The sequence below is a fragment of the Trachurus japonicus genome, chromosome 5 (genome assembly GCF_045865225.1).
Source record: "Trachurus japonicus isolate A0001 chromosome 5, Traja_1.0".
Taxonomy (NCBI): Eukaryota; Metazoa; Chordata; class Actinopteri; order Carangiformes; family Carangidae; genus Trachurus; species Trachurus japonicus.
In genome coordinates, this window is record NC_140911.1 from 20398729 (window position 1) to 20418141 (window position 19413).

A 19413-nucleotide genomic window follows, 5' to 3' on the forward strand; every position below is an offset into this window, starting at 1 on the left:
CAGGATCTAAAACCTGGGGCACCGGCAGACTTAAGATGCAACGTCCGTCGCCAGCGATTTATCAACATGATTTTTATTGTGACCTTCTTGATCAGGTTAAAAAAATCTATCAAAACAAATTAGTTTTTTTCGTGATCAGCAGCTTCTCTAACTCGCATCAAGAACATTTGGAGATTTTTAAAAGGGCAACACATCTGGGCAGCTTCGTGCACTAGTGGAGTAGCTTGTGTTTAACTTCCCTCAGTATCAACTGGGAAAGGTGTTTTAGTGTCTTGTGTGTGGGAGGCGCTTAACTCTCCCATCTTTTTTTGAAATTGCACAAAAATAATCCCAAAAAATGATCATTCAAGAGTCCAAATAACGAGACAGTGCTTGTGTTTTTGACCTTGGACATATTGGACACATACGATACGCAAGTGGAGCTTTTCTACACTCCCCCCCCAAAAAACAAAAACTTAAGAAATGAAGAAAAAAAAAACACATGGTGAGAAATTCAGACTGATGTTAACACACCAAATCAAAGCTACACGGATCAATATTATCGCCAAAGCCACGTCTCGGTTAGCACATCTCATCTGAAGTGTGTGTGTGTGTGTGTGTGTGTGTGTGTGTGTGTCTGTCCCTCCCGACTCAGTCTCGATGCAGGATGAAGGGGAAGAATACACAGAAGATCATCTCTTACACTAGTTTGTTTGTATACAAGGAGGGAGTGGAGGTGGAGAGGGTGGCTGGGTGGGTGGGTGGGGGCTTTGGGGGGGGGGGGCAGGGTCTTGGTATATAAACATGACCAAGTTGAATATAATCATCATCATTGTTATTATAATAAGTTCATCATCATCATCATCATAATAAAAGTCTTTACATGGACATGGACTGACAGACACGGCACAAACTTTACACTGCTGCTCCGGAGAGAAGGAGCAGCAGAGGAGACGGAGGAGAGAGAGAAGAGAGAGGGAGGTGGTCCGTCTCTCCGTCCTCGGCTGTCTGTTCTGTCTGCTCCTCCTCTACGCTGTCTCCTCCTCCTCCTCCTCCTCCTCTCCCTCCATCCCCGTCGCTGCCTCTTCTCCTCCCTCCTGCAGTCTCTCCTCCTCCTCTTCCTCCTCAGGCTGGTTATGGGAGTCTGGTTCCTGGGGGTCCGAGGGCCCGTCCTCTCCGTCCCCCTGGGGCTCTTCTTCGGCGGGAGGGGGGCCCGGGCCCGGGTCCGGGTCTGGGTCTGGGTCTGGGTCTGGGGCCGAGGTAGAGGGGTGGTGGGGGGCGGAGGGGGACGGGGAGGGGGCCGGGCGGGAGGAAACACACCGTAACGCACACTGAACTGTACTTTCTCTCTCCTCCGCCGCCATCTTCTCCCTCTCCTCCCTCTCCTCCTCCTCTCTCTCCCCCTCTTCCCGTCCTCCTCCTCCTCCTCCTCTCTTCCTCCTCCTCTTGGGGCTCCCCGGGGAGCCGTCCACGGCCCCGGGGGGCATGGCGGGCAGCGCCATGATGCCCCCGTGGGGCAGGAACATGTGCGGGTACAGCAGGCCGTGGGACATGCCGGGGATCAGGAAGGGGTTAAAGGTGAGGTGGCTGCCGGCGCCCAGGTGAGCCCGGCTGGAGGAGGTGATGATGGCCGCCGCCGCCGCTGCTGCCTCCCCCCCCATCCCCCCCCCGGGCCTCTTGTTGGACTCCCCCCCCCCTTTGTCCTTCTCGCCCCCGGCAGCAGAAGCAGCAGCGGCAGCGTCTTTGTCAGCGGGCGTTGTCGTCGACGACGGGCTGACAGCCTCCGACATGGAGGGGGCGGTCGTCGTGGTGACCTTTGGAGCCGACAGCGAAGACGAAGAGGAGGTGGATGATGAAGAGGAGCTGGGGTGAGGATGAGGAGGGGGGGGCGGGGGCGTGTGCGTGTGCGCCATCATAGCGCCGACGCTGAACAAGGCGTGCTGCGGGATGCCGGCCCCGTGCGGGTGCGGGATGCCGTGCAGCATCATGGGTAACATGCTCAGCCCGTTCTTGGCGTCTTCCCCGGCCGCCGGCCCCCCCCCCGGCCCCCCCCGCCTGCACCGCCGCCGCAGAGAACCCGTGAGGGAACCCGGCCGCCATGATCCCAGAGATGGGGATCCCGGGGATGCCGGCGCGGAGGTTCTGCATGGCCACCATGGAGTCCATGCTGCCGATCAGACCGCCGTTCATGAAGAGGGGGGGGCCGAGGCCGGACGAGGACGAGTCGGACACCGACAGGAGGGGCTTCGGCATCTCGCTGCGAGGCCGTCGCCCGCGGCGCCGGGAGCCCGGGTCTCTGTTGACCGGCTCCGTCAGGATCCGAGAGAACTTCCCCTCGGGGAGGAAACCCTGCAGGTCACAGGACACAGGACACCTCAGATACACAACCTCCTGGACACATGACTAATGACAGACTCACAACCTCCTGGACACATGACTAAAGACAGACTCACAACCTCCTGGACACATGACTAAAGACAGACTCACAACCTCCTGGACACATGACTAAAGACAGACTCACAACCTCCTGGACACATGACTAATGACAGACTCACAACCTCCTGGACACATGACTAAAGACAGACTCACAACCTCCTGGACACATGACTAAAGACAGACTCACAACCTCCTGGACCAGGGACGTCACAGTTACTTGTTGTTTTCACAATTAATCACAGTATTAAACGCCACAATTAAAGCAGAAGTAAGCGATATGTTTGTGTTAATATAAGCAGAGACATTCTAATATGAGGAGACAGACCACTCTGCCCGTTTTGAATGGGGAAAGCTGCGACGCCAAAGATGGCGCATGTCCCGCCCCTTTTCACCAGCAGCCAATCACCTGCGTTGCCAGAGCTGAACTAGGCCAATCATGTTGTTGCACCAGCGCATGCGCACAAGTAGATTTACGACAGACAAACCTACCTGGTGGCAACAACAACACGGCTTTAGCACCGTGTGTACTGTATGTGGTCAGGTTGAACATTTACTCTAAGGTTTTCGGAAAAGTGCAGAGCCACCGGCGACCGGGAGCGGCTCCTCATCCTGGAGGAAAGCTGTTTAATTACCCGCGGAGTTTTAGAGGTTTACTGCCGGCTTGTTAATTTGGCAGCCACATTGGTTGGTCTTAATGAAAAGTGAAGCTTCAGGTGTGTGCTGCTGAACAAAGAGCTACCTCGGGGCTACGTATACAGAATTCACCTCATTCACATCAATAAGTGTTTTACAATGAACCGATCAGTCCACCTTTTCTTTAATTTAATTTTTGAATGTATAGTTTTGTTCGTTTCATTTTTTAACCTAAACATTCAAACTGGGCCCCCTCCCTTGGGGCTAAGCGTTAGCCTCCTGTCCATGATAGCAGCAGCAGCAGTCCACTCCAAAAAAATAAAAAACACAGTCCGGATGAAGCACTGGAGCCGTGGACCGATAGACACCGTCACCATTAATAACGAGAGCCTCTATTGTTTTATTGTACCGAGTACGAGAGGCTTGTTGTGAGCTGAGAAGCTGCTGTTAGCGGCGGATGCTAACCGAAGCTAGCGGCGGATGCTAACCGCTAGTCGAAGTTAGCATCGAGCTAGCTCAGCACAACGAACGCCCCTCATACTTGATACCGGTCGAGGCTTTAGTTGTCAGTGATGGTCGGTAATCAGTCCGTGGCCCCAGTGGTTCACTCGGACTGTATTTATTTATTTTAACTGACTGCTGCTGCTGCTGAGACGACATGCTAGCACTCGATAGCATCCGAGACAGCTAACGTTAGTGGGGATCGTGGGAGGGGGAGCAGACACAGTCACCACACACACAACTAGGAGCCCATGGGTGATGATTAAGACGGATTTCATGAAAGTCTAGCGTTTATTTTTGGGCAAAAATCTCCAGACTCATGCCGATATGTCTCCAGGTAGAGCAGGGCAGACCGGTGTAGGTGGTGTAGGTATGCTCGGCTCGGGCTGCTGCTAGATCACGGACTCAGCCGTTACAGCCGTACAGTGACGGCAGTGTCGTAAATCCACGCGCATGCGCAGTTTAGTACTCCCTGTGGAAAAATAGCGATTTAAACGTCATTCTGCGGTAAAGTTTATGTTTTTTTGGTTTTTATTTGTATCTTATTTCACTGGCTAGCACGTCTGTATGTTTTTTCCGTCCTGCTATCACGTTAAAGGGTGGATTTGACCACCCCTCCATTCAATTAGATAGGGGTCTGGTCTTCTTGGGCTTTTCGAAGCGTCGCCAATATGGCCGCCGAGTGGCCTGACTTGCCTAGAAGGGCTTTGATATAAGTCTTAAATAGTTGTATCTTCCGACAGCAATCACTTCTATAGAGTGTTTGGTCTGAAACACGGGTCTGTCAGTCACTCTGCTCTGCTCTGAGCCCAGGAGAAAACTTTCCTTGTATCCTACAACCTTTATCCAATGAGGAGAGAGAACGGCATAAAGGGGCAGTCCTCTCTGTGTGTGCAGCCAAGGGATGCGCCTGAATGTGGTGACATAGGGACGAGGACTGTTATGGTGCGTTCAAGGAAACTCGTAACTCGTGTTTTTCCGACCTGTGAAGTGGTACCAGTTCGATCTGGTACGAGTTCACGGGTCAGAAGTTACGAGTGGCCGTTATAGTGACTTTCACAGGTAAAACAGGTCGGAGAAACACGAGTGGGTTGCCTGGAACGCTACAAAGTCGTAAGTCGTGACTTGAAGCTGTAATTTACGGTTTCAAAAGCCTGCCTGGAACGCAGCATTAGCCAAAACCACCGGATCGCTTACTTCTGCTTTAAATAATCGTAAAGATTCTTAAATACTGTCACTTTCCAAAAAAGATTATTTTGGAAACACAGAGGCAGATGTGCACAAAAGTTAAGGTAAATGTAAGAAATACTGGTCAATTTACCGTCTCATTTGTGATTAAAAAAAACAAACATTTAAAATAAACTTAAACATTTGGTATAGATGACAATGATCTGAATATTTAAAACACTTCCCCTGGAGGATTAATAATTGGTTACATATGAATAGTAGATACTTAAAATATTTAGTGTAAAGATTTGTAATGTAATTATATTTTGACTGTGTTTGATTTTACACATTCATATGTTGTGAAATTAATTAGGCTAATGCGTAATAATCATGATAATCGTAACACCGTGATTATTTCTCTGACAATAATCGTACAAAGAAAATCTATAATCATGACATCCCTAATCTGTACACATGACTAATGACGATACTAATGAGGAAGAATTAAAAGGAAACGATCTTCACACGTTGGTGTGTGTGTGTGTGTGTGTGTGTGTGTGTGTGTGTGTGTGTGTGTGTGTGTGTGTGTGTGTGTGTGTGTGTGCAGGGCCGGTCCTAGGATGTTGGTGGCCCCCTAAACAAGGTTTTTGTTTGTGGCCCTGCACTCTAAGCACAAACACCAAATCACTGGTTAAAACTGAATACAGACGTGTTTATCCCTCTGAGGTTTGAGGCCATTTTCTTGACTTTTACATATTTTCTTAAATGTATCTTTTTAAGATACTTGCAGATGTAACAATACTCAAGTGTTTTATGTCTAAATATTAGAACCTCCGCTGTAAGCACACTGAGGCCAGTTTGTCCTAGAACACTGTAGAAAGAAATAATTTAGGACAAATGCTGGAAATTTGAGGTCTGCTTTTTGAAAAAAATTCAAATCCCTTGTGAAAACACTCCTTCAGTCATGAGAATGAACTGTTTTGGTGCTTGAAATAGGATATGAATACAGTAATAGATACGTGTAGAAAACAAGTCTAAAATGACATTTTGTCAGATTGCTTTTTGAGCACAAATGTTGTCATTCTGCCGTTCTATTTTCACCAAATGTCTCAAATGTGAGATAAAAGAAGCTGAATATTGACTTCACATTACATATAAAGCTCATAGCTGCACGTGCAGACCTCAGGATGTTTAAATGACTTGATGAACCCCGGTACCTTTCTGATCATGTGGCCCCCCACCTAACGGCTGTGGCCCTAAACAACCACATAGAGGGTTTATACCAGGGGCCGGCCCTGTGTGTGTGTTGTACTCACAGAGTGTTTGACCACATCAGCCCAGTCCGGAGCTACGTAGTACTCTGAGTTGGCGTCCAGCCACCGGGACAGCTCCTTTATGGCCGGGGCCATGGCGCCACCAAGCTGCAGGGGAGGAGAACAGCACAAACTCTCAGTGTTCAGAAGTTTTTCCTTTTTCTTCCTCAGCTTCATGACACAGCAACACACTGGAGGCTAAAATGTATAAAACAAAGATAAAGTGATGGTGTGTGTGTGTGTGTGTGTGTGTGTGTGTGTGTGTGTGTGTGTGTTTCCTACTCTGCGTCCGGTGCCTCGGTGTACGACAGGAACCCTCTCCTCCCCCGTCAGAGAGTTGATGTCCAGTTTAGTCGGGTCTTTGCAGCGATGCCTCCTCTGCTTGGGTCGCTCCACGAAGCCGTGCAACAGGCCGGCTCCAGACTGACACATGAAAAGAAGAATTGTGAATGTAAACTCGGAAGCAGAAAAGTCCAGAGAAGCTGCAAATGTACTCCTGCACTTTAGCACTTGAGTGAGACCGGCAATAGAAACGTGAATATGGATAGAATGTTTAGTTGCTATAATATGTGGATAACATACCATGTCGTTCTTTAATTTTACTTTTACTTTAATCCGATGCGCTATTTAATGCAATACACCTGGCTCTTTAAACTGAGTGCACTTTAGGGCACCGTGCAATACAACTTGGTACCCATGTACTCCTGCACTTTGCACCTGTCACTTTATCTCTCAAACTGTCCAGATTCCACTACTGGCCTGATTATCTGACCTGTTTTTTATCTTGTCTGCTTTGTCATGTCGCGTATATAACTGTATATAACTGTGTCACTGTATTGTTTTTATGTTTTGGGACTCCGGATGGAAATTAGCATCGATGCTATAATCCGGCACATTTACATGTTTTTATATGTACATTGATGTGCACTGTCCCAGTCAAATAAACAAATAAAGTAAAGTAAAGTAAAACATGTCGGTGGAACATGTTTTTTGGTCTTGTGTAAAACTGCAGGGGTTCTGGGACAGAGTGGTTCAGATTCTGGAAAAGATTTTTTCTTACAGGATACCCAGAGACCCCCGGACTCTGTATCTGGGTTTGTCTCCAGAAGATACAATTCAAAAGAAGGACCTGTATCTTTTCAAAATATTGATCTTGGCATGTAAGAAGGCCATAACAAGAAACTGGTTGAAAAGTGACCCTCCAAGTCCAGGGCAGTGGCTGGATATTGTTGAGGAGATTTACTTGATGGAAAGACTGACTTACTGTCTCAGAATGAAAGCAGGGACCTTGGACCAAAGGTGGCAGAAATGGTTTGTGTATATGAAAAAAGAAGAATCTAATATGCAGCAGACATAATGGACAGGGATGAAAGCTGCAACCAGAAGGGTGTGCCCCACATCCACTTGTTACCTTTTTACTTTTTACTTTACTCTGTTTTTTTTCTTTTTCTTCATCTTCTATCATTTTGGTGAATTGCATTGTTGTGCAATGACTCTTGTTTATGTAAAACAAAAAAAGCAAAATAAATAAAGAGTTTAAAAAAAACCAAAAAAAAAACCATGTCGGTGGTGAAGAAACCCACGTGAGCGAAGGCGGGCAGGTCCATGCTGTAGCCCGGGTTCTGTCTCAGCCACTCGATCAGGCCTTTGCTCGCCGCCTCCCGGTCGATGGCCACGATCTCGGGCTGCGGCGGCGTCTGGGTGGGGGTGGGCGTGGAAGAGGAGGATGGCGTGGGAGGACCGGCCGGCCGCTCCGACGGAGAGGGGGATGGAGAGGAGGTGGAGGAGGAGACGGAGGAGTGGCTGATCACCTCCACCCGACCCTGCAGGTGGAAACACACAAACAAGAGAGACACACACACGGACACACACACACACGGACACAAGACACAGGTGCAGGTGTTTTAACGCTGTGGAGATCAGAGCAGAGGGAAGGACTCTCCTCTACAACCCAAAACTGGTTTAATCAACTGTTTTCTTTCCTACGTGAAGTTTCTCTGTCTACACACTGAAGCACACACAACATTTCTAACCGGCCTTGCACCGAGACGGCCCGCCTCCCTCTACCCACCTGTGTCTCGGGCAGGTGCAGTCCTCGGCTCTTGGTGAACTCAGAGTACAGAGCTTCCACGTTTCTCCTCCTCCCTCTCCTCCTCCTCAGTGAGTCATCTCCCCTCAGGCTCCCGTTTACTATCTGCCCCGTTACGGGGTGGATGAGTCCGGCCTGCAGTATCCCGGCCATGTCGATGCCCACGGAGCCTGGTAACGGCGCCGTGATCGGGGGCGGCGGCGGCAGCTTGTGACCGCCGCCGGAGCTGGCGTGGCTAACTCCCGGCGTGACCACGGCCTCGCCCGCGCCGATGCCGCTAGTGGTGCTTATTTCTGCAGACGACTTGGTCAGATCGATGGCCGTGTCTTGCCAGCCGTTGATCAACATGGAGCTCGTGCGGTGAGAGTGAGAGGGCGGGGCTACCACCGGCCCCTTCTCAGCGCTAGAGCTCGTGGTGGTGGCGGTGTGGCAAGACGAGGCCGATTTCCCAGCTAAAGCTTTGGCGGCGGCCGCGGCGGCCGCGGCGGCTTCGTAGTCGAATGACCTCCGACCTCCTGTGCGTTTGAGCTCGGGGAGGAAGGGAGGAGCCACGAGCCTCTCCTGTAAGAGAGGCAAGGAGGTGAGGCGCCAAGCTCCGCGCCCACATGCACCGCCCCGCGGCACGTACTGTCAGGGTGGACAGGGTGGGTGAGGGGTGAGGGGTGAGACAAGAATGGGAGAGAGATGATGACTTTGTTAAACATACATATGGACTGAGACACAACACAGTGGCAGCTGTCGACCAGACCAGACCAGACCAGACCAGACCAGACCAGACCAGACCAGACCAGACCAGACCAGACCAGACCAGACCAGACCAGACCAGACCAGACCAGACCAGACCAGACCAGACCAGACCAGACCAGACCAGACCAGACCAGACCAGACCCGGGTAAAACCACAACCCCAACACACGGCTAACAAACTTCAACTAATGAGATAAGATTTCTTGTTTGTTGAGCTACACACTGAGATATGGATTAAATAGGGATGTCACGATTATAGATTTTCTTGTATGATTATTGTCAGAGAAATAATCACGGTGTTACGATTATCACGATTATTATGCACTAATTAATTTTACAACACTATGAATGTGTAAAATCTAATATAGTCAATCAATCAATCAATCAATCAATTAGTTTATTTGGGGCATGTCAATTTAAATCATCATCATCACACTTCATCTTAGTTCAAATAATACAATACACATGGCCGAAAGGGAAAGCGGGAAAAGCAAAAGCTTATCTAGTCCCGCCCCCATTACCCACAGAATAAAATCTTTTCATAATCAGATCATATCATAATCTTTTTCTTTTGTTTTTTGCTTTTTTACATTTTGATAGTCAAAATACAACTACATTACTCATTGTTTACACAAAATATTTCAAGTATCTATTAATATATGATGAATTCTTAATCCCCAGGGGAAACGTTTGAAATATTCAGGTCATGAATTGTCATCTATACCAAATGTTTGCGTTTATTTCAATCGTTTTTTGTTTTATTTTGCTTTTTTTAAATTAAAAATGACATGCTATCATTTAAATTCCTATTCTATTCCTATACAATTCAATGTTACGTTAGTTAAATGGACCAGTATCTGAGCATTTATCTTTATTTTTCGCACATCTGCCAATAAGGTTCCAACATCAAACATTTGTGAAAGTAACGGTATTTAGGAATCCTTACAATTAAATAATTGTGGCGTTTAATACCACGATTAATTGTGAAAACAAGTAATCGTGACATCCCTAGAGTTAAATAATATCTGTTCTCTGGTTTATGATTTTGGAAGTAATGACTTTTTTTTTCAAAATTTCTCTCCTGATATTTAAATATTTCTTTATACAAGCTGCTTAAAGAGATCTATTTGCCCAAGTCTGGTACCAACATGTAGAATAACAATATACATTACAGAGACAGGGACCTGTACAAAGAAAGCAACAAAGCAATGATGTGAACTAGAGGTGCCCAGATACATCCCCCCCCCATGTCTGAACAGAACAAACCCCCACAAACCCCTTCATTAAACCTGATCTGATCAGAATTTGGTAAAGACGTCACCAGAACCAAAACTTGAATAGCAAGTCTATGTTCTGAAAATGTGACAGTTCTCTTTTTCTTAGTTGTTAGTTGTAGTTATTGGAGAAGTGACTGATCTGAGTGTAATACACCAAGGCTGAAGTCTCGTTCTCGTTATATTAACATGTTGTCAACATGTTCCTATTGTTTTTGAGTTGCAATAACTAGCATCTGTAGCTACATTAGCTAGTTTAGACTACGTAGCTTATTTGTTTCCTTGCTTCACATTTTTAGTATACCGAATATCAGCTTGTTTGAGTTACCATTAGCTTGTTTAGGTTTATGTTAGATTGTTTGTTAGAGCTAATTTGGGCTTGTTAAGGCTAACACTGGCTAATGTTAACATCAGCTTCTTCTATGTTAGTCTGTTGAGACTTACACAGTAGCAGCTGTGTGGTGGGGGCTCTCAACACTGGCAGGCTACAGGTATCACTGCTGCGTGGATTAAAATGACTGACTTTTTAAATGAATATTATAAACAAGTACTTGTTTAAACTACTGATGTACACTAACACATGTAGGTGTTATGTATGTGCACAGTAGCCTCCGTGTTGTTTCTTTCACTGTGGTATTGAATTTGGTATAAAAAATTATAGAATTTGTGGTGACTATTAAAACTCTGGTATTGTGGCATTGAGCCACAACAAAACAAATTGCTTCTCATATTCGTAGATCACACTACACCACATTAATTGGTTTGTATAGCTGATAAGAAAGCTGTAAAATATAATTCAGCTGATTTACTTGTCCCAACGTACAACAGAGTATTAGAGCCACATTGAGAAAAAAATATCTGACTTTGAGAATAAAGTAATAATTTTACAAGAATAAAGTCGTAAATTTACAAGAATTAAGTCATAAATTTAAGAGAATAAAGTAACAATATTCCGAGAATGAAGTCATGATTTTACAACACTGAAGTGGCAATTTTATGAGAAAAAAGCAGCGACTTACTCCAAGTCCGCCTGGTTCTTTCTGCAGAATAGATGCATTTTCTAATGTCCTGATACTGATGACAATGTGGTGTACTGGTTAAAATATTATGACTTCATCATCGTAAATTTACAACTTTATTTTCGTAAAATTACGACCTTATTCCCGAGGCCTGTGAATTTTTTTTTTCACAATGTGGCCCTAATACTCCATCGTACCAAAGAGTACAGGTAATTCTAAAGTAAGTTAAAGTGAAGATACAGTGCAGACTCCTCGTCAGTCTATTTGCCATCATGCTTAGCAGTTTAAACTGGACACCACTTGTATGAACCATGGCATGAGACAGTGGAGATACATGGAGACAGATGACAGATACATTGATGTGCACCACAAACGGAATTCATTTGATTTGTTTCCTCGTGTTCAGCAGGTAAGTTCTCACCTTAGGTAGTCTTGTAAGAGGGGGAGGGATGGAGAACCCAAGCCCAGAGTTTGCCTGCTGAACTCTGGCCTGGCCCGTGATGGAGCTGGAGGCTGTGGTGGGGAGGAAACCTGCCCGGTGGTGGTGCTGGGCCAAGCTGTTGGCCAGGCAGGAGTTGGTAGCGAGGGAGCCCGGGGAGTCGTGCTGCTCGCTAGGCCAAGGCCACTTCCCCTTAAGAATGGCGTGACAGATGCTGTCCAGGCGGTTGATGATCACCCGGTCCTACGGAGGGAGTCCAGAAGCAGAGATTTCAACTTGTGAGTCATGATAAAATAACAAGTGCACAAAATCTATCCAATGAGGAGAACGCACAGAAACATGTTTGAGAGCTTATTAAGTCCTGTTTATGTAACTTAGAGCAGTGCATAACATGCATAGTTCCTCTGTAAGTTTAGTTTCATGCCTATCGATTACTGTCCCACCAGCTTTGTTGTAAACAAATGCACATGCAGAAGGAGGGTTAGCTAAACAGTGGAAAAACGACCAGACTTGAGTAGTTCCCCTTTTAAAGGACAATTCCAGGCGAATTCAACTCGGGGGTGTATTTTCAGATCATTTTAGGTCTAAAAGAAGGAATCTGAAGATTTTCAGTTTAATCGCTCCTGTTTTGCGGTAGTTGCCGCATTTTTTTTCCACAGACAGCGTCAGATGGAGACTCAAACATGCAGCCAGAAGTTTATTTACTTCAACAAGCCGACATGTTTGTAAAACTAGATCTAATTCAAAGTCTCCCAGAGTCTCGCGTGAGCCCGAAGTTGCAGTGCTGGTGTGTTCACGTGCAGTGGGAGCTCCCGCTTGTGTCATAAACACAGGAATATCAACTCTTTACTTGCTTCAAGTGTACATTTTTTTCCACAGACAGCGTCAGGTGGCGACTCAAACATGCACCGAGAAGTTTTTTTTACTTGAAGCAAGTAAAGAGTTGATATTCCTGTGTTTATGACACAAGCGGTAGCTTTTCCCACTGCACCTGAACACACCGAGCACGGCAACTGGGTCTCGCGCGAGACTCTGGGAGACTTTGAATTAGATCTAGTTTTACAAACATGTCGGCTTGCTTGAAGTAAATAAACTTCTGGCTGCATGTTTGAGTCTCCATCTGACGCTGTCTGTGGCTTTGAGGGATGGAAACAGCCTAAACAGCAGAACTTACATCCACTCCCATTCATTGCTGCCGTGGCGATGCGGGGACAGACACAACTACCGCAAAACAGGAGACATTAAACTGAAAATCTTCAGATTCCTTCTGTTAGACCTAAAATGATATGAAAATACACCCCCGAGTTGAATTCGCCTGGAATTGTCCTTTAAATACAAACATTTGCACTTTTGCAATACACATGTCATGCAAAGGAAATCCATGAAAGACTTTAATCAACAACACTTTACCTTTGGCCATTCAGAAAAGGAGTAAAGTGCTTTTTCCTGCAGCAGCTGAGCGATAGTCGGCTCCCTGCTGTCATGAAGGCTGTCGGCAATCTCACACACAGAAACAGGAGCCGCAAACCTGGGGCTGCCGGCGTAACCTTCAATCACAGGGACTGAGGAGGAGGACGAAAGGGTTGAGAAATGCACTGAATATAAAGTCCTGCTCTTATTTGCCTCTTATCATTTAAAAAACAGGGCTGATGGTAAAACGTTGAGTCATGTTACCTGGTGTACTGGGCCTCTCTTCCTTCACCTGGCCCTTCACCACCAGACCCTCTGACGTGTCCACCAGCCCGTCCGCCTGCTCCAGCTTCGGGGTCAGGACCGTGCTGTCGGCCTCCAGCAGCTCCTGCTTGGTCTCGGCTTTGATTTCGGGGAGCGGCGGGAACTCCAGGTCCTCCGGCTTGGTCTCGGGTTTGATCTCGGAGCTGTCGGGGTAGGCGGCGAACTCCACACCCTCTGGCTTCATTTCAGGCTTGACGGCAGACGTGTCGGGAAAGGCCGCTACCGCTAACCTGAAACCCTCCGGCTTCGTCTCGCTCTTCAGTTTGGTTTCGTCTGGATAAGCAGCGAACGCGAGCGACACCGGTTTGGCCTCGGGTTTGATTTCGGTGCCATCTGAGAAGGCTGCGAAATGGAGGGCCTGGGGTTTATGGTCTAAGCTCTCGTGCTTCATGGGTAGACTTAGATCTTCAGGTTTGGCGTCCAGAGCTTCCTCTTTCACAGGATAGTCCAGCTGCTCAGCTTTGGTCACCAGGTCTTCTGACTTTATGGAGTAGGCCAGAAACCTAGCATGTTTGACTTCAGAGCTGTCTGGGTAGATATGAAACACATCCTCTACGATCTCGGTCTTCGTCTCCTCGACTTTGATGGGCAGCTGCAGTTGGGTCGGTTTCTTCTCACCGCCACTGTCTGGTAGAGGAGAAAACTTCAGACCGGGTGGCTTCATGTCAGGCAGAGCAGGCGCCATTTTGATTTCGTTTTGTTCAAGCAGATTGTCTTTGTTGTCCTGATCAAGAGAGTCTTCAGCCGTGCCTTCGTAGTGGTCCTGATCCATGGAGACTTCAGTTTTGACTGCAGCCTTCCTGCTGGTGGTCTCGTCACACTTTGATTCTATGGTAACGGATGAAAGGGAACCGGAGGAGTGTTTCGTGCACTCAGAGTAAATGCTGTCCAGTTCCATCTCGCCGGCTTTGGCGTTGGACTGTTTTGCCGCCTTCCCTGCCGTTCGATCACAGGGTGGAACGACTGGGATGTCCATCAGAGACACATGATCGACCTGACCCTCGGAGATCTCATCCACTTGGTCTGAAAGATCTGCACGCTCCACCAGACCGTCCTCTCTCCTCATCAAGGCTCCAGATCCAATAGAATCCTCCATCGTCTCTTCGTCGACCGTCTGATACAAAATCAACCCGTCCACCTCCTCTCCATGCTCCTCTATAGACTCCGGACACTGCTCTAGCTTCCCAAGGTAGGGATGCACATCCTGGGGTAAGTCTGTTTTATCTTCTGCATGATCGAAGCTCTCCTGAAGGTCTTGAGATAGTTGGTTTGAGACGTCCATTCTCTCGTCCTGCTCTTCCGGCTCTAGACCGTCAATCTGGTTCAGGTCTCCCAAACTTTGATCTGCACCTGTAAGTGTAAAGCATCAAGGTGTGAAATACAGGTTTCCTACAGCTTAAGCCAAGTTAAATTTAAGACTTTTTAAGACTTTTTTAAAGCCACTTGAAATGAAATTTAAGACCGACTTCACAATAAACACAAATGCAGAAAAAAGAAAAAAAAAACACCACATCAATTACATAGGGTTAGGCTTGACAATTTTACCCACTTTCCTATGTGATCCAAGGTAAAGTGACTGCTACATGAACATTGGATTGTGTCTCTTTCCAGCTGTCCTTTCAAAATAAATGTCTCTTTCCAGCTGTCCTTTCAAAATAAATGCATAAAAAGTCTGGAAAAAAAAAACACTGACTCGGGAGCTGGTGGCGGTGAGAGATTTAGCAGTGACAGACGCCACTAACTTCTCTATGTCGGAATGTTACCAATTATTTTGAGATTTGAGACTAATTATAATCATAAAATACCACTCACCATGTGTTAACATTTTTAAGACTTTTGAAAAATTGATTGAAGACATTTTAATGCCAATTAAGGCCTTGTTTTTAGATTCATGAATTCAATGCCTTTTAAGACTTTTTAAGGATCCGTAAGAACCCTGGAAATAGGGCCTGGCACTATATCGAGAGTCAATTTAATCTAAGATAAAGTTAAAAACTGTTGCTCGTGGTTCTCACTGAGTCAGGATCAACATACCTGGGTCTGCATGGCACTGATCTCCCCCTCGTGTTCCCCCCCTCTGCTCCATCGTCGCCCTGGACAAGTCCTCCGCCTCTTCATCCTCCTTGTCGTCAAACTCGAACCCCGCGCCTCCTTCCCGATCCTCTCTCTCGTCCACAGGATTGGCCAGGCTGCCGGTGACATCGGCGTGGTCCAGCCTATCCTGCGGCTCGTGGGCAGTGATGTCGGACAGAGAGAGGGGAGGAGGGGGGACGTAGGGGGGAGGGGGGCTCGCTGACAGGTCCGTCTGATCTGCACTGGGCTCCTCGCTCACACCGATGTCCTGGAAAGATCAAACCAAAGTGTTGGAATCAGATTTACAAGTAAAAGTTATTAGAATTCAATATGATGCAAAGAGGTTTATGGAGATGTAATGATGTTCTGATAATGACTCTCAATACACTTAGCTTTACTTTTTCCTTTTAATTCAAAACTGAATAAATGAATTTAATTTCAGTAATTTCAGCCTTTTTGTTTGTTGTCTGCTGCACAGAAAACATGACTATACATTCAGATTATTGTTACCTCAGGGCTTGTGATTACACAGAGGCAATCTTTCTTTATGCTTTTAAATTCCCTATCATTTACTGCTAATGTCCCCCCCCCCTGATGGCACAGGAGGATGAAAGCTGACCTTAAAGAGCATGTAGCTTGAGGACAACGGCTCCACCGAGTCTCCCGCCGAGGGGTGGGACGGAGAGGAGGGGGGTGGGAGGCCCAGACACTCCTCCAGAGTCCCACCTTCCTCCCCTCCTCTGTCCCCCCCCTGGGCCTCCTCATCCTCCTCCTCCAGGAAGCCGGTTTCCAGAGCGGAGGGACCCAGGATCGGGTCGGATTCATTGAACATGTGGTGAGCGGGACTGGAGTGGTCCGTACCGTCCCAGGGAGCCTGAGGGGAAAGAGATGAGAAAAGAACCCAAGGTACTTTTTGAATGGGTTGAAACAAGGAAAAATATCTCCAACTCATTAGAAGACTGTCAGGAAAATAAATGATTCTGTTTATCAAAAAGAAAGCTTTTATTTAAAGTCCCCCTCCCTCCCGCGACCCTTTTTGGTCATTTTAAAACCAGCTCATTAGCAATTCACCTCTGGGGGGTGGGCGGAGACTGCGCTGCTCTGCACCCGCCCAGCCACCTCCTCTCACCCCACCCCCCGCTCGCTGACAGCTGGACATTGTACAATTACAGATTCAGCGCGTTTAGCGTAAAACTCCAGACTGGGATTCGATCCCAGACTGGAGCATAGTCCTTGCTCACAGTGCAAGCTGCTCTACCAGGTGAGCTATACCTATTACACCTTGACAGCTGCACCGAGCTGTCTCGCCTTTCACCTCTGAGCCAGATGCAGAGCGGGGCGGGAGCTTGTAGCACTAGTATAGTAGTAGTAGTAGTAGTAGTAGTACAGTAGTAGTATAGTAGTAGTATAGTATAGTGCCCTCCCCTGGAGCTGTGACACGTCAGCTCCAGTCTCCCTGAAACTGCCAGTTTGCGTCTGCCGTTGGTTCACAGCAATTTGAAGGCAGAAAAACTCAGAAATGCAATTTTGCACTTCCTTTTCTGCTGATATGTCCTGGCTCTAACACAAGAGAAATGCCACAGGAACATGTGAAAAGCACCAAAAACAAGATTTTCACGGGAGGGGGTCTTTAAGTTCACGGATTTGGTCTCATGTTTCTTACCTGTAACTGGTCCAGCTCCACTGACGGCGCCATCAGCCCCGTCTCCTCTGACGAGCCCTGCTCACCAACAAGCACATCGCTCCTCAGCTTTGAGTCCAGGTCGGTTCCTCCGACGCCGTATGAGTTGAGCATGCTCTGACCTCCCGCGGCCGAGTTGAAGGGGAAACCGTTGAGGGCGTCTTTGGACGCCTTCCCCCCGTGTAGCGCCTCTGCAGACATGGCGTCGTGCTGCAGGGAGCTGAGCTCCAGGGTTTCATCCAGAGGGGGACAGTCCAGGAAATCTCCCCGCGACCCGGCCACTATCCCCAGGCTCTGTGAGGCCGGATCGTGGGCGTCCAGGGGCGGGGGGTGGAGGTGAGGGTGAGAGGAGGAGGAGGAGGAGGAAGAAGGAGAGGGGGCCGACGGAGGCGCGGTGTGATGCTGGTGGTGGTGCTGGTGGTGGTGAGAGGACTGGTGGGGATACTCAGGGGGCTGGGGGGAGTGGTGGCCCAGCCCCGAGTCGTACAGGCAGCAGTGGGGGTGAGGCAGCTGCGGGTGGGACGAAGAGGAGGACGAGGACGAGATGGCGTGATGAGCCGCCAGGCCCGGGTGGTGGTGACTCTGAGGGTGGATGTGGGAGGGCTGTCCCCTCACGTAGTTCCTGTGAGCCTCCAGGAAGGTCAGCTGGGGGTCGTTGAGGATGTAGAAGTCCGTGCGACTCAAGCCGTGGCGCGCCGCCCCGATGAGGAGGTCACGGTCGTGTTTGCCGGTCTCCCACCAGACCGGGAGGTAGAGGGAGGGGCGGCAGAGCTGCAGGCGAGCCGAGAGCAACGGGTGACGGAGAACCTGAGGGAAGGATTCAGAGAGACGGAAAGAAGAAGAGGAAAAAGTGTTGGCTTTGTAATATTAGTTCAATTCAAGACGCACAGAATTATATCACACTCATCTCAGTTCTTCCCAATACGTAACTTAATATCTAATGATATAATCAATAGAAATCATTGATTTCTAAGAGCTGCAGGTCAGAATGAAGCTGTGTCTGTGGTTGAGGAGATGGTTCAGAGATGGCAGCAGTTTTGGGAACTTTACCTCTGGGATTTTGTGTTTTATTTTCAATAGTCACAGACATAGACACTGATATACTGTACACCCATTAGGCATAACATTATGACCACCTGCCTAATATTGTGTTGGTCCCAAGTTTGCTGCCAAATATGCAAGAAAAACAGTGATGCACTGTGTATTCTGACAGCTTTCTATCAGAACCAGCATGAACTTCTTCAGCAATTTGAGCAACAGATACTGACCACTGCAGAACAGGAACACAGACAGATGCTCTGACCCAGTCGTCTAGCCATCACAGTTTGGCCTTTGTCAAACTTGTTTAAATCCTTAAAGTTTTTCCTGCTTTTAACTCATCAACTTTGAGGAAAAAATGTTCACTTGCTGCCTAATATATCCCACCCACTAACAGGTGCCATGATTAAGTGCTCCCTTCACCTGTTTGTGGTCATAATGTTATGCCTGATCAGTGTATTGTCTCAGGAAATCAGGAAAACACAGTCAGGCATTTATGATTTATTATATTTCTACAGTGTGAGATGCCGCTCCGCCTTTGATTCTCAGTGTTGATTCCTTTTTCATTATGTCTTACAGGCTTGTGTCATTTCTCATCACGTCTGAGACAGATGACGATGTCACAGATGACTATGTGCAAGATCATTTGTTATGAGTGTCATGAGCATTTAGAAAAAAAGAGAGTCGATGATGCTGATGGGACATTTCACTCCCTTGTTCTGGTGATAGCGTCAACACAAAAGCGGTTGATTTTCATGGATTGTGTATACAGTTCCCATCATGCTTTGGGTTACGCAGACAATAAGTCGGTGAGTCGGTTTTTTAAATGACCGCTCATCTTTTTTTTCTGACACATCGATCAAACGCTGCAGAGAAAAAGTCAAGACAGATGGATAATGTCCATCTGAGCCTCCATCGCTGCAACAAAACACACAAAACAAACCCACACTTCTGCTTTAAGTTCCTCCTCCTCCAAACAAACAGCTGAGATAAAACTTTGAAGTCAGTTTTCTGATTTTTGAGCTGCACCAGTGAAGGCAGCAGCAGCATTAATGACGAAGCTTTGTTCCCTTAAAGAGCCCACCTGCTCTCTGATCTTGCGGAGCAGCTCGATGCGGTACAGCGTCCGGGCTGCTCGCTCCTCTGTCAGAGGCTCCACCACGATGCTGGGATCCACTAGACCTGCAGGGGGGGGGGGGGGGGTCAATGAAGGGAGGGAGGGAGGGAGGGAGGAGACAACAATGAACCAATATTAGCACAGAGCCGGTGAGAAACAGGAAGATAAATAATA

The 19413-nt window shown here is 47.6% G+C and overlaps 1 protein-coding gene across 1 annotated transcript in view; it reads right to left on the minus strand.

Annotated features, from left to right (window-relative positions):
• Positions 1-1007: 1007 nt before the first annotated feature.
• The window catches only part of chd6 (chromodomain helicase DNA binding protein 6), a 147616-nt gene continuing 129210 nt past the window's right edge, over positions 1008-19413 (minus strand). Inside the window, 13 exon segments of the mRNA XM_085777899.1 lie at positions 1008-2009; positions 2011-2328; positions 6033-6137; positions 6312-6452; positions 7613-7852; positions 8101-8745; positions 11579-11839; positions 13007-13158; positions 13271-14680; positions 15365-15671; positions 16023-16277; positions 17067-17891; positions 19207-19304. Coding sequence (XP_085634025.1) covers positions 1008-2009; positions 2011-2328; positions 6033-6137; positions 6312-6452; positions 7613-7852; positions 8101-8745; positions 11579-11839; positions 13007-13158; positions 13271-14680; positions 15365-15671; positions 16023-16277; positions 17067-17891; positions 19207-19304 — 5759 coding nt within the window.